Source organism: Episyrphus balteatus, chromosome 3 (genome assembly GCF_945859705.1).
Source record: "Episyrphus balteatus chromosome 3, idEpiBalt1.1, whole genome shotgun sequence".
In the NCBI taxonomy this organism is placed as follows: Eukaryota; Metazoa; Arthropoda; class Insecta; order Diptera; family Syrphidae; genus Episyrphus; species Episyrphus balteatus.
The window spans coordinates 42,583,426-42,599,079 of record NC_079136.1 but is presented as its reverse complement, the minus strand read 5'-3'; the positions used below and the strand labels follow the sequence as shown (position 1 = coordinate 42,599,079).

Below are 15,654 nucleotides of genomic sequence, written 5' to 3'. Positions count from 1 at the left end.
ATAAAACTAAATCCTTTTTTAAACAATATTTACCAATTACTCAGGTAAGAAACCAATTCTAATTACATTATTTTTAAATAGTAATGCTTATTTTTGAAAAAAAGTACTGGACGTAGAGATGATTTTGAAGAAGTTTGTATGGGGACAGTAAATTCTATTTTATGAAAATATGTGTATGTATCATATATGACTCATTGGACTCTGGTGGCAAGGGAAAAAATAAATTATATGAATCCAATGTGCTTCATGGGACTTATAAGGTTGTTGATGAGAATAATGATGGACGTATGAGGTTTTATAATGAGTTTCTATGGGGACAGTTAAGTTGTTAAAACTTTTTTTCCAAAAAATTATTTATACAAAATTAGTTTTTTTAAAAAACGGCTCTAACGACTTTGAAATTTTTCTTCTAAAAATGCACCTTAATATTTCAAATAAAACTGCATACTTGTTTTTTGGGGTGATTTGATTTCAGATGTTGTTTTATTTTTTTGAAAAATAAATTTTATTTTTATTTTGGTTTGTTTTTATGGCCCTACATTTCCCAAATTTCTATATAAAAAGTCTTAAAAGTTTAAGCAACTTGAACTCTAAGAGCAAGTTCGTGCGACCAATTCAACCCAATTCAGTTTGAATTTATGAGACGAACAAGAAACATTGGCGCCCTATTTTAAAAAAAGGAAACGTTTAATTCGATAACTTACTTATGATTTGTTTGTTTCAGAAAAAGGCATGAAATTAAAGTTTTTAAACAAAATTTATTTTGTATATTAAACAGTTATGTTATTTCTTTAGTACAAAATACAATAATAACTTTGCAAATAAGTAAAATGTAAAAAAAACTCTAGGAAACTTGTAAATATTTTCTATGTCAATGATTTAAAAAAATGTTACGTCATAACGTAAAAATGAACTTTATACAAGTTTTATCCAAAACAATTTAAAACTTGTGTGTAAAAAAAATTTTAATTTATAAAAGAAAAAATTCCATTTTTCTTACGAATTTTAACTTTGTGGACGGAATTGAATACTTTCATTTAAGTTCTTTTTTTTTTTTCTTTTGTTTAACAATAAAATACATTATAAAGTGATGATATAATAAATCTATCTTTAACATTAAGGCACAATTGCTTTAAAAAAAGTGTTTTTTTTTTTCAAAATAATACTAGAAAAGTTTCTAGCATAACTTTCTGTTTATGGAATGCTTACTTTAAAAGCTTACACCTAATAATAAAAATCTATAAAAAAGAGGGACGGATGTGTGTTATATTCGATTGGTGGATGGGATGTGTATTCGTTTTTTTGTGTTTTCAAAACATTTTTGTTTTATTTAAATGTCTCGCCAATGGGCATTGTAGACACAGTGCTGTGAGGTGTTGTTGGACGCGAACCAGCAAGGGAGTGCGTTGTGGAATGTAAAGAAGCCATTGTTCCCATCTATAAAAAAAACTCATTAAAATTGAATCAGTGCATAAATTTAAATAAACTCACCCTTAAATGTGCCAAATCTTCGAGTTTTGTCAAATCAGCCAACTCCAAGAATAACGAGTAGACAATTAGCCAGCCATAAATTGAAATGCAAATAATGACAATCCACAAAAGCACCATTACAATGTTGTAGAAGAAAATCAAATCGTTGACAATGGCGAAAAATATAAAAGCCAACAATCTGAGGCACGTGAATGCAGCAAACGACCATAACCATGGCATTACTTTTCTTTCGTATTCCTAACAAACACAATTAAAAAACAAAAAACCTTTAAACACAATTTCAACAATGGACACATTCGGCATGATATGCAAACAATCAATTTGAAGCCAATTTTACCACCAAAACATATACAAAGCTTTTAGTTGTTTTTGTTAATTTTTTAATTTTTGCAGACACATGCGAGATGAATGAATGGAAGCATTTTTTTGATAATTAAAAAAAAAATCTTTACAATTTGTAAGGAACAAAAAATGAAATTAAAAAAGAAAGAAAAAAGTCCTACCGGTATGTAGAATCTATTTTTAAAATATCCATGCTCTTTTCTCTTTAAAAATGAAAAGTCAGAGAGCAGTGAGCGTGAAATGTGCAAGTTAATGATTGATATTGATATACATATAATTGATTATGGTACATAATAAACTTAAGTAATGAATTAGAATATTATTTTGTTTAAATGGTTACTCATAAATAGAACTTACCTTGCGTAAAGCTATAACAAGAAGAATGCTGGTGAAAAATACGACACAAGCTCCAATTAAGGAAAATAAGGCTGCTACAATGAGTCCATTGCGTACTGAAAAATAAATAAATAAATTTTATTGTTTAGTTTAAAATTCTCTAGATTTTTTTCCTGATCACAAATGGGAATTTTTTATTGTGCCTCAAAGTTGACTTATATGTCCTTTATTTTTTTTTTTTTTTAATCACAAAACAGTTTAGTTTAAGCGGAATTTCTCCAGATTTCAAACAAGCAAGCGATCGAATCTCTAATAGAAAGTCGAATAAAATTGTCCTTCAATTTACTCCCCGGCGAACTTTCGGGACGGTATTCAGGTGATGAAATTACACAATTTTCTCAAATTGGAATTGGTAAGGGACATTTTAAAAAGTAAACATATTCATATACGATAACTTCTCGACGTTTGAAAATTTAAACGGCAAGACCGCCATTTAAAACGGGAATTTTAAAAATACTAGTCTAGAATTTTGGGCCTTGGGCAATAAACTTTAAATTCTTGCAAAACTATTCATCTCAAAAATGTTAAACTTTGCATGCTTTAACTATATGGTAGTTACTCTTCTTTGAATTTGAAACAGATTTTTACCTTTTTGAGTTCCAGCTCGGCGAAAAAACCTTGTTTTAGTTTTTAGAACAAAAATTATATTAGAGGAAACATTCAGTTTCCAAATGTTTCAAATAACAACAGCCCCAAGTTTTATATATTTTAATTTATTTTTAACACGGATAAAGTTATTTCAAATCATGAAGGGGAGGGCGACATAAGGAGTAACATTAGTAATTTTTAAGGGATTCATGTGAAATTCTCCCAGTGTAAAATTGTTTTGCAACGTGGTTCTGATCTCAAAAGTTTTATTTTATGCTCTAACAGCTTTTTCAAAAATTTCATTTCAGTAAAATGTAAAGGTTCGGAACAACTTGTATATAATATAGTATTAAAAAAATAATATATTTGAACTAAATTGATGAAATTAGCACTAAAGAGCTAAATTATTCTTTGATAAATAAGTTGTCTTCTTCGTTGGCTCTAGGTTTACCATACGACAACATATTAATTGAGAATGAATTATTATTTTAAATTATATTAGCATTTTTTAAGAATTATTTTAATTTTAACACTAGCTACGAGAATAGCTGAACAATGAGTAGAGTATCAGCTGGACCCTTACAGCATATCACAGAGCATGGACACACCGCTGATTTTGATGACAAGGAAAGAATTATGAATAAGAGATTCACACTGGAGAATACAGCAAAAATTAAGAGAACGATGAATTTACAAGAAGACAAAGATAATCTCAGTGCAAGCTACGTGCTGTCATTAAGTAAAGAGTCTATGATATTAGTTCATAAGTTTTTGTTTTGTCTTGGTTTTTTAATTTATTTAATTATTTAGTTTTTCCGTTCATAAATAAATATAATTTTTTTAATTGTATTTTTTGAAATTGCATTTTTTTACATATTTGCGGTCCGAAACTTTCTTCGACACTTTGTTGTTCGTTCCCCTGGCCATTGTTATAAAAAGCTGTACCTAAAATCAGAACTACGGTCTTCCTCTACAGACTCGACAAGGTTACTGGGCTATATAATAAAGTGTCTATATGTCTGTCTGCTAATGTAACGAAATTTTTTCGGCATTGCTATTTGGTTTGTAAACAAAAAATGAATTAATTCCAGTTTTCGGGATATCATCGTATCATAGATAATAGTGCGTCAGTGATTTTGTTTTGCAGGAATATTTTAACGCCTTTCAAAATACAAACAAAACGATGCAGGCAATTGAAAGCAGACATTCTGCAAATTGATTTCTCAAAAGAAGAGAGAAAAAGAAAAGAAAGTGGTCGAGTTTATTGCGCATTGGGTTGCTTTGCATTAATGTTTGAAAGTTTTAACAATGAATGAAACGATTAAAAAAAGGGGTTGAACCAGCGTTACCGCTAAGCGACTTTAGTCGCTATTAGCGACCTTTTTGAAGCCTTAGCGACCAAGAGACGACTTTTTATTCAAAGCGACTTTTTCACTAATTTCATAATAGCGACTTTTTTTCTAAAAATTGTATTTCTTTTTTATCTGAACATTTGGAGCTTCAAATTTGTGTTTATTTTTTCTTTCTGAACGTATTCTGAGCTTGTTCAGAGTGCGATCGATGGACTCTGAATAAAATAACTGAGCAGACCGAGTTGAATGCTGAACACAAGCATTTAGCAAGTGAAATTGAAAAAAAATCAAACAAATAAAATAATGGTGCAAAAGTGCAGCAGTCGGTCTAGTTTTTTATTTTAATTTAAGTTTTAAATTTTATTTCTTGTTTCTGTAAAAGAAAATTACAGGTTAATAGACAAAATGTTTAGGTGTGTTTTAAAAATAATTCTGAGCGCTCAGAGGCTATTCAGAGCGTGCTCAGAATGTTCTGGCTCTGTTCAGAGCCTTTTTCTGAGTTAAAAGAGAAAAACGCCTACCCATAAACTCATCTATTTCCATACCCACAACTTCAATTCAAACTCAAAGTCCATTACATTGCATGTGAGTAGGTAGGTATGTTCTTTTGCACTTCTTCCACATTCCTATTCAGATGTCAAATCAAACAAGAACACATACAATGAAAAAATAGCCGAACAAAAAGATGGAATTTTCAATGGAATTGGTAAGAGAAAAAATATATTGGTAAGCTTGAAAGCCTTTTTTCATTTAATATTTTATTCTTGGTTAAATTAAATGTTTCATACATACTTCAAATCTACGGTCCAAGCGTAGCCTCCAACTAAATTTAAGTTCCTAAAATTAAGACTTTTTTTTTAGTTTCTAATTTTGTTATATTTTTGGTATAAATTCTTTGGCGCCGGGTAAAAAGGTGTTAAGTCAGAAAATGTAGTTTTGAGGAAAATGAAATTGAAGTTTCAATTTTTGTTTGTAAATCTGAATATTATTATCTTTAAAAAGTAATGATGCAGAAATATCATTTATAAGATCTATTTTAATATCCATATGCTGTTGACCAGAAAATGACCGTTTTTGAAAAAAAACTTGTGTTGACTTAACACTTTAGAGCCATTTAGTCTTCAAAAATAAACTTGGTCCAATGGTGTTAAGTCAAGAAAAATCTTTGTTTACATTGATAACAAGGTTTAATTTATAAAAGAAAATTGGAAATATTAATGTGATTAATTAACAAATGTGAAAATTCTTTTTGAAATAATATAATACTGTAGAAAAATCGCTTTTCGTTTTTTTCCTTCCTCTTGACTTAACGCTTTAGGATCAATTTTTTTATTTAAAAATTAAAAATGAATGCAAAAACAAAGGAGTTAAGTCAACTTACGCCTTTAGTACCAAACTATTTAAAAAAAATTTGACTTAAACCCTTTGTACCGAATCATTTCAAACAGAAGGAGATACGCTAGAGCTATGGCGATAGGACCAAACGAAAGAAAATCGATTTTTTTGACTTAACCCCTTTGTACCCGGCATCAAAGAATTAAAACTTTGTTTTAAGACAACTTGCGTTCATTTCTCTATGTTAAAACATATGAAAACGGTTTAGCGACTTTTTTTTACATCAAATAGCGACTTTTTCCACAAAAAAGCGACTTTTTTTCAATTTTTCAGATTAGCGACCTTTTTTTTCTCAAAGCGACTTTTTTAGCGACCTTTCAAAAATTTTCAACGGTAACGCTGGTTGAACTAAGCCAACTGAGCTTACCACTGCAGGTAAATCATTAACCGCATTAAAAAATCTAGTGACTACGTAGTCGATTTCTGATTGGCTGAAAAGAACTAAAAAATTAGTTAAAATTTCCCCTCCGACGTAGTGTAAAAATTTCGACTTTAGAGTTAGTTGACATTTCTCAGACAGCTGTTTGATGGAAGCAATTGTATTTAATTTAATTTTTTGGTGGAATTGATTAAAAAAGCATTCAAAATGAAATAATTCTGCAGTATTTAAATATAAATTGCAAAATTGAAAAATTATGAAAGGAAAAAAAGCAATTTAAAGGCACTCAAAACACAATTTTTTTTTTATTTCATGTTTTCATCTATCAAATATGACAGTCTACGTTTGACTAGCTTTGTAGTGCAAATTCGCATTCCAAAAGCTAGTTGAAACTCGACTACGTAGTCACTACGTTCTTAAATGCGCCCATTATAACTTCAAGACATTACGATTGAGGTTTAATTTCAACATCCTCAACGTTTTTGTAAATATTGCAGAAACTAAACAAAGAATTACTCCTGCCAACCGATGTTTTTAGTTTTATAAGGCACTTAGCAGTAGACGAGTAGACTGTAGAATAAAACAATTTTAATATCCAAACAGCTAGATTAATTATAATTATTAATTAAGGCCCAATTTATTGACTCTCCAATAAACTTAAATCGCCATTAAAAAAGGGAATTTTAAAATTAAAAACCAAATTCGTTTAATTCAGTCTCTTTTAAGGGCTTTTTTGAAGTTTGGCATCATTAACTAATTGATCATTAAATTTAAAAGTCGTTTTAGTTAAAACACCAAATTCGACCTTTTAAGAGGGATTTTTAGAGCAAATAGAAGTTTTAGACAGGGTTTCTATTTATTCACTCTCCATTAGCGTCAAATGTCATTTCATTTATTATTTTATTAAAAAAAGTTTCAGTGTCAATTGACAATTAAAAATAAATAAAATATGCATAAAAATATGGAAATATTGAGATGGTGAAAAAGTGTTCAATCAATATCATAAGACCAACGTTTGGTAATTGTAATTGGTAAAAGTACCTACCCCAAATTATTCTAAAACTTTATTTTAAATTTTGTGATGTGATTTTAATGGAGCTAAAGCTGTTCAATAGGGTAAATCTTCATGAATTTATGCTTCTATGCACTTGCAAATATGCGAATCTATTGCCGATTATATTGGTATTATCATGCGAGCCGTTGCTAACTAAGAATTGGTTTATATTCAAAATAATGCCATAAAGGTAATATTATTTTAAATAACTGCGAGTCGAGGCTCTATTAAGGGAAGGTATGCGGGTTAAACAAACGAAAATTCACTTATTATAATAAGTCAATTTTCGTTAACATGTACGTGGGCAATTGTCACATACATATGTATACTATATCAACTGCTTCACCTCCAAAAAAACGGTTGTCGTGCTGCAAAATACATATTTTCAGTTTATGCTCAGCCTTGTCATAAGTTCTATTCGTGATATTGTATATCGTAACACCGTCTGTGGGTTTTTGCCTGGCGTTTTAGCTGCAAAATACTTAAGGGCCATCATTTTTGAGTTTTTATATTGTTTATCCTTCAAATCTTCAAATTTAAATATATTTTATTTGACAAAAATGTAGCTTTTGACAGTTTAATTTTTCAAAAAATAAAAAAATTCCTGGGATATTTTTAATGGAGTTTTAAATTTAAAGTTTCCATTAAAAGTAAAGACTTTAATTAAAGCAGAGTGAATTAAATGAATTTTTAATGATGGAAACTTAAAGACGTCAATAGATTAACAAAGCTTTTAACTAAAACGACAAATTTAAAAATTTAATGGAGGCTCAATAAATTGGCCCTAAAATTTATACATTTCTGAAGATAAAACATGAATTATTGGGTAAAAGTTATTATCGACCCTGCTTCAGAGTTGCATTCATTTCAAGCGCAACACGTGATCTTTAAATTCCCACAACATTGATAGAAGAGTCATATTATTTCCATTAAATCAATTATTTTAATACTCACCATGAACATTTCCAACGTAAACAAATTCATACGAAATGATATAATATCCGTAATGAGTTGATCCTGGAGCAGCCATTGCTAAGCAATATAAATCGAAAATCGCAGTTGCAATAGTAAACAATGCTACGAACTACAAAGATAAACTTAAAGCATTAAAACAAAATCATGAATAATGTCACTCTTCTTCAACTTACAATAGAAAAGAATCCAATCAGCAGAGCACTCTTTTGCACATCGATGTATTGATTGTTTTTCAAAATTGGTTTCTGGTACCAAGGTATTCGAACGGATCGAGTTGAACGTGATTTTATCGAATGAAGATTCGTTGATGACCTATTAAAATTCAATTTTTAGTTAAGTGAGGGAAAATTAAGTGCATGTTGACGTTGTTTACCTTCCAGTTGCATGAGAGTAAACAGAAGGATTTGATCGATAGGCACTCGATGGAGTTTTCCTTCCATAGTTTAACGTCATATTTTAAACTAATTTGATTTAAGAAAAATAAATAAAAAGAGTTTAAGAGTTTTAAGGAAAGTGTATTTTTTCAATTAAGAATAAGGCGTCAGCACCAAAACTAAGACATTTTTTTTGGGCGTCACCCAATTCAAAGAAACATGTGAAGTAAACGTTTTCTTTTCGCTTTAGAAAATATTAGTTTTTTTATTTAAAGTGATTGGTGACACATTGAATTGGAAAATATTAAATGTCTTTTTTATTTTTATTTAATTTTTAATTGAATAAAATAAACATACCAAATAAAACAAAAATATTTATACTTTGTTGATAAAATTTATTTTAACACAAAAAAGTCAATTAAAAAATTCTGACACATCAGATGAAATGTCAAAATGGAGTCGGTAGGGTAGTTGCATGTGGTTTTTGATAGTTCACCATAGGCATATGGAGTACATTCACAATGAATGCCATAAAAACATTTTTCTTTTATGTCAAATTTCATTCAAATGGGGAAAATGAGATAATTTTTGATAAAATTTTGCAAATTGTCTTTGAAACTTCGAGATAATTTAGCAAATTAATCAATAAGTGCTTTCATTACAGACTAGTTCATGTCGTTCCAGAATTCATTTCTTCTTTTATCATAGCTGCGTTCCTTTTTAAATTGTTGTTGCTATACTGAAAAAGTAGTTCAAAGCCACAGTACACATAAAAAGGTAATATATTCCGAACTGACATTGGTCGCCAGATTGTCAAAACATGACACTTTGGCTACCAATGTCAGCTACCGAATTCTTAATTGTTTAAAATACCGACGAAAAACGCACAAAAACCGATAAACCGCGATGAAACACGAAGAAAATTTGTTATTTTTCAATTTATAATATTTTTAAATGACATTTTATAAATTAAAACAAAAACAAATTTCCTGTTTACTGCGATTGAAATATAAAAATTAAAGGCCGACCTGACAGATTGGTGCCCATTTTTGGCAAACAAATTTTGACAACGTTCGGAATATATTACCTTATTATGTGTAATGTCTAATGTGGTTCAAAGCAGCTTTAAGTACTAAGCAGTAGATAAATATTTCCAAAGGAACGCAGGACGCAGCTCATAATAGAACTACTTTCTAACACATTCACAATGAATGATTTGGTTTGTTCGTAGAAAATTCACACTATTTATTTATAATGAGGGTATTCATGTAACGATAGAATTCTTAACTTTGTTCAATTACAAAAATAAAGTCAAGCTAATTTCGCAAATACTATGCATTAATTAAAAAAAAAATGTAATTTGTTCAAATAAAATAATATTCTCTTTTCAATATTAACATATTGTATTTGTGGTTATCTGAATAATAAGACATTTTTGTCGCGTTCAAAAAAATATTCCAGATACGGTTATAGATAGCCTATCCGATATAGGTGATTGAACTCACCCAAAGTTTATCAGATTTTTTTCTACGGTTTTTGCTTCAATTTTGTGAGAATAAATTCTATGATTTGCTGAATATTTTTCCCATACAAATTTTGACAGCTCATATTTCTACCGATAGAAAATCCGTCGGTTTCTACAGTTTCTATGGGTTTTCCGCGTTTACATGAACACCTACCCCTACTATGAATGATTAGGTTTGTTTGTAGAAATGTGAATTAATTTTCTAGTTAATTTCGAGCAAATGAGGTGTTTTATGAGAATTATGTAATTGCCTGTTTCTGCTAGAGCCCGAAAGAGATATTTTCGCAAATTATCTCATTTGTGTCTCTATTCGAAACTGGCTATACAATGAATCAAACACCTTTCCTGAAAACGAAGGTACCGACTAACAATTTTGCTTCTATAAAGCTTTAAAGATATTTTTGTTGCTTCTGTAAAGTTTTATAGAGGCTAAATTGTTAGTCTGATTTTATAGCTCTACTACTTTGATAGACGGACGGCTTTTGTACGTCGGTAGGGAGGAAAATAGGAGATGGATAGCATTGAATGGAGAATAAACTAACACGAGCGTAAAAAAGACGAATATACAAATATATTTATTATGTCGCATCACGTAGGTATTATTGCGTTCTCAAGTAACAATCTACAATTCAGCTTTCATAGAGTTCAATGCTAGCTATATTTGTCTTCTATTAGATAATGGACAGGTCTTTTAAAAATCACTTTGACGTAATTTACGACATTAGGTGTGTTTTTTTGTTTATCTATATAGATTTTGTGCAAAAAAACGACATCGAGATTTTTGAAATCAAAACAATTTACGTGTTAAAAACAACAAAATAAATAATTATAATTATATAAATAATTATCCAGATTTTACTTTCTCTCGATAAAAACAGTAGTGCCAAGGTAGTTTAATTGTTGTGTTCATACAGAAATATCTAAAAATATTAACAAAAAAAAAAGCGGAGAAAACGAGGTTTGAAAAAAACTCTCATAGAAAAAAATAATCAAAAATTTGTTTGACATGGTTGCGTTGAAATGTTAATATCTCGAGATATACGCAATGCACTTTTCAGATAAAAGTCTTAAATGGATCCTGATAAGATTGTTGAACAGATATGTATATAAAATTACCAAAGTTTTTTCGAAAAATTAGAAATAAAAATAAAAAAGTTTTCACATTTGATTTTTAAAAAATCGAAAAAAAAATTCAATATGGCTACCTTCAAACGCTTTGAATCCAACATGGATGCCATGGCCATATGAAAATTTTTGATTGCATCCAACATGGATGTAATGGCCTTTCCACTTCGGAGTTAAAATAAAAAAAAAAACAAAAGCAACATTTTTGACAGACAGCTGCCAAAGTATATGTACAGTGGTGCCAAATGTTTGCATGGATTTCAAAAATCTCGATGTCGTTTTTTTGCACAAAATCTATATAGATAAACAAAAAAACACACCTATTGTTTAGGAATTTTCTTCACACGTAATCCACAAGTTAAAAACTTGTGACGAACAGAGTAAAATGGCCTTACGGAGGTCTATCTGCAGCGGCTTTAACTTATGCACAAACAAAATCACTTTTGTTTGATGTTATAAGCTGCGTTCCTTTGGAAATATTTATCTACTTTTTAGTACTTAAAGCTCCTTTGAACTACTTTTTCAGTATAGCAAAGTAGATCAAAGTAGTTTTAAGTACTAAAAAGTAGATAAATATTTCCAAAGGTAGAGGTTAGTAGTAGTAGAGGTTATTGTCATTAGATGTTGGTTTTATCAATAAAAAAAATTTTATTATCTCCTTTTTTTGGTCATTCCACTTCTTTTTCTGTTGCTCTGAAACCGTAAGAATTTTATTTTAATTGAAAGAACACATTTTTTACTTTCACATGGTCCGGCCAAGAACCGCTCCGACGTAGTACTTCCGAATACAAGCCCTGCACTCTATCGAGTAGACCATGCTCCAACATTAAAGATGAGTGAAAAATAGTGAGGTAATTGAAACCACACATAAAGACTTCCCTCAGTTTGCTATAAACATTCTTAAGCTAGCCTACTTCTTGTAAGTAAGAGGCTTCGTTAAGACCAAGAGGTTTCTTGTAGGTATGCAATGTTTCTAATGCATTCGAAAAAAAAAACATTGCATTGTTCAGAAGGTCTTGAAAAAAGCCTTCTATAACTAAATAAGCAAATCTTCCTCTAAACACTCCTCGAAAGTCTTAAGGACAAGGTACAAGCTACAAGGGGACCATCTTTTAAATTGAATTGAAATAAATTGAACTTTAAACTAATACCCCGATTTTGTCCCCCGTCACAACTTGTGAGAGTCACAAAAAGAATTTATTCTTTGTAAAGTTGTTGTGAATTTGAAAAAAAAAAAACAAACTACCTGGTTTGGGATGTTTAAAGTAATCCATCTAGTAGTTCTTTCCACCAATATTATTAACTTTAATCAATTTATTATTAGCAAACAAAACTATTGGGATTCGGGTCACTATTTATCTATAGCTAAGCGAAAATGTTATCCATATTTGCCAAGCGATTAAGTAAGCTACAAAATATTCTTGTTTCTTATTAAAAAAAAATCACACAATTATGAGGGTGGAAAAAAAACATTTAATTTTCTTTCAAAAGCATCAGCAACTTTTAATAAGAAAGAAAAACAAGGAAACTTTAAATAAGTGTTTTCTGTTGCCAAGTTTTTAAATAAAATTCTATAGGATCATGAAAAGTGAAGGTACCTGCACATAATTTTCCAACGAAAATGAAATTATTTTTTAGGAAAATTTGTAGACAGACGTATTTTTGTTTTTTCTCTCGTCTCGTCGTTGACTTTGGCTTCACGAAACATTGTTTTTTGTTTTCTGACTTTGAATGGAAGCGAACGAGAGAGTAAATTATTTTATAATAAAATAATATTTTCCATGAAAAACTTTTTAAATTGAAATTTGAGTGTGCAGACTCAATTGCAACTAGTGCTTCCCTAGAATTGCAAATCATAAACAATGAGATGAAATTTATATTCACTGCAATTGGTTTTTCGATTGAATAAGCAGGTTGACGTTTTAGAGCTCCTTAAGCATTTTTTTTATTTTAAGGAGTAGCTAGTAGGTACCTGCTTTATTTACGTGAGAAATTGACAAAGGGAACTTTAAATCATAAACTGCTCAAATTTTGTATTGTAATGGTATAAATAACAAAAACCAGAACAATGCACTATTCAATCCATGCACCACATAAGTAAGTCCACATAAACAATACTGTTAGCCCTGTATCGCACCTGATATCTCAGACTGTGATATAAAGTGACGTCTGCTATCCCAGATTGTGATTTAAAGTGACGTCTGCTATTTCAGACTGTGATTTAAAGTGACGTCTGCTATCTAAGACCAGTGACTTAAAGTAACGTCTCTAATATCTTACACTGTGATTAATAATGATGTCTGCTATCTCAAACGGTGATCAATAGCAACGTCTGTTATCCCAGATTGTGATTTAAAGTGACGTCTGCTATTTCAGACTGTGATTTAAAGTGACGTCTGCTTTCTCGGACCATGATTTATAGTGACGTCTGCTTTCTCAGGCTGTGATTTAAAGTGACGTCTGCTATCTAAGACTGTGATTTATAGTGACGTCTGCTTTCTTAGACTGTGATTTATAGTAACGTGTCTAATATCTTACACTGTGATTAATTTTGATGTCTGCTATCTCAAACGGTGATCAATAGCAACGTCTGCTATTTCAAACTGTTATTTATAGTAACGTCTGCTATCACAGACTGCGATTTATAGGTAAACCCTTGATCCCACGAGTATAGCCCAGCCTATGGCCTGTATTTGTAAACTTTTCACTTTAATTGATTTGTTGTCTTCAGTGAGTACAGTCTTACATACAAACATGCCAAAAAAGGTTACACAAAATTGAATCCTAGAATTCAATTCCATTCAATCTATGTATTATATTTATGTTATTTCGTCATAATCCTGTTTAAAGATCAATCAGTTTCCGTTCACAATACTCTTGCTTCGTATATCCTTTGCCCTTTGTTCAACATTCATTTCATCCTTCGATTCGATCATACTATACGACTATATCTGAGTTGATTAAGCCTCGTAAGCTCAAAGGATTTCGGATTCTATATTTAATTTCTTTACATGCAAACAAACAATATGACATTCACCCAAGAAAAATGAAAAAAAAGGAAACATTCTCAAAATAGAGGGTAACATTGTATCACACATCCTGTGTGAGTCCTTATTTTTTATCAATCCAAATAAAAGAGAGGTTTTATTTTTTTTATGTATTTATTTATACGAGGTTATGTCTTACTTTCTCTTTTAATGGATTTTATTTGAGATAATCATCCCGCATTCTGTCGTCATTGGAAAGGAATGAAATAACTTTGGTTTATTCTAAGGCGCAAGGGTATAATCAAAACTGAGTAATGTAGGTTCATATCCCACTTTTATATGTTTTTATCCTTAAACATTATTTTTGTTTGTATATATTTTATTATTTTTTATCATTATGGATGAACCCACCAAACCTCACCCAGAAGGCCTTTTGTGTGGTGTGATGCTGTTTTTGAAAAGTTTGTATATTTAAAGGTGTTAATACAAACTCAAGTGTATTTTGTTTATCTTTGAGATGTACTCATGTGCCTATGATTATGAAAGTGGACTAAGTCACTTTTTGCATTGGTTGAAGAAAAACTTACATAATAATTTTCTTATAACGATTTAATTATATTTCTTTTATGAAATCACTAGAGGAGCAATAAAGAAGTCTATTTGCTGCAATTTCGCTTTCAAATAAACTTTACCCCTTAAATAATAATTATTTTTAGGCTAGATTTGATGGCATTTTTAGGAGTGACTTAGTCCACTTTCATAATTAAGGGCACATATGTTTATATGTCTGAAAAGAAGTACGGAAGACTCCGAAAAAGCGTTATGGATAAATAAACCTTTAATGCGGTTCAAATAACTAATAAAATCGACAGTTTTTACCAGTAAAAATAAATATGCATTCAACTAGAACTCTTGTAAAGTGTCATAAGTCCAACTGCTTGACACTTTGTCAAAATACCTAACATAAAGAAAAAAGGATCACCCTAAAGTATCACAGTATATATTAATCATCAGAGGATAACTCATCATGAGATAAGTCATCCATCACAAAGTTCGATTCATTATATTTGAATTTTTTTGGGAAGACGCATTTCATCCAGAGTAAAAATTTTCCTTTCTTTGAGTTTCTCTACAAACTGGCTTTTAAGTTTTTGTCTTAACTTTTCTTCAGTACATAAATTTTCTTTATAACCATTTAACATTTTCTATATAAATAAATATTACTAATACGCCATAGTGACCTTTCGATATTAGTTTATGTATCCCCTTTCCTACATCATTATAGGTTTGACACTTCGAATGAGGTGTCAAATTGTTGAATAATTATTTAAGCAATTAAGGAACACGGCAACAGTCGAAGATTTCCAATTTACTAACCTCCCGACTAACAAATTTGCTCCTATAAAGCTTTACAGGTGTTAATATAGCTCCTATAAAGCTTTATAGAAGTGATATTGTTTGTTGGGCTACGCGTTAGAGTTAAAGTAAGCCAGACTATACAAATTGTAAATCCAAGTTTCAGGGACCGATTATTATTAACAGCGGCCAGTGCACACCATTAGATGTAAGAAATTTCTTCCCCGAAGATTTAAGACTGATCAGGAATTGCAATACAAAAATAACACGAACTACATATAATTTGGGCTCACTTTCAACAAGTTGTTTAAATTC

The 15,654-nt window shown here is 30.2% G+C and overlaps 1 protein-coding gene across 1 annotated transcript; it reads right to left on the bottom strand.

The window, feature by feature from the left end:
• Nucleotides 1–1,193: 1,193 nt before the first annotated feature.
• Nucleotides 1,194–8,811, bottom strand: LOC129915672 (uncharacterized). The gene is made up of 7 exons (XM_055995328.1): nt 8,704–8,811; nt 8,346–8,433; nt 8,146–8,284; nt 7,952–8,081; nt 2,191–2,285; nt 1,492–1,728; nt 1,194–1,437 (listed from the first exon to the last, which is right to left on the bottom strand). Exons 2-7 carry the CDS (start codon nt 8,423–8,425, stop codon nt 1,327–1,329), a joined length of 792 nt encoding a protein of 263 aa, XP_055851303.1. The 5' UTR covers nt 8,426–8,433; nt 8,704–8,811; the 3' UTR covers nt 1,194–1,326.
• Nucleotides 8,812–15,654: the final 6,843 nt, after the last annotated feature.

Excerpts from the sequence above, each read along its gene's own strand:
- LOC129915672 (XM_055995328.1), bottom strand. The coding sequence starts at position 8,425 with ATGACGTTAAACTATGGAAGGAAAACTCCATCGAGTGCCTATCGATCA. Across the intron at positions 2,286-7,951 it reads TTACGTTGGAAATGTTCATG|TACGCAATGGACTCATTGTA; the intron begins GTGAGTATTAAA and ends TTTATTTTTCAG. Across the intron at positions 1,438-1,491 it reads AAGATTTGGCACATTTAAGG|ATGGGAACAATGGCTTCTTT; the intron begins GTGAGTTTATTT and ends TTTTTTTTATAG.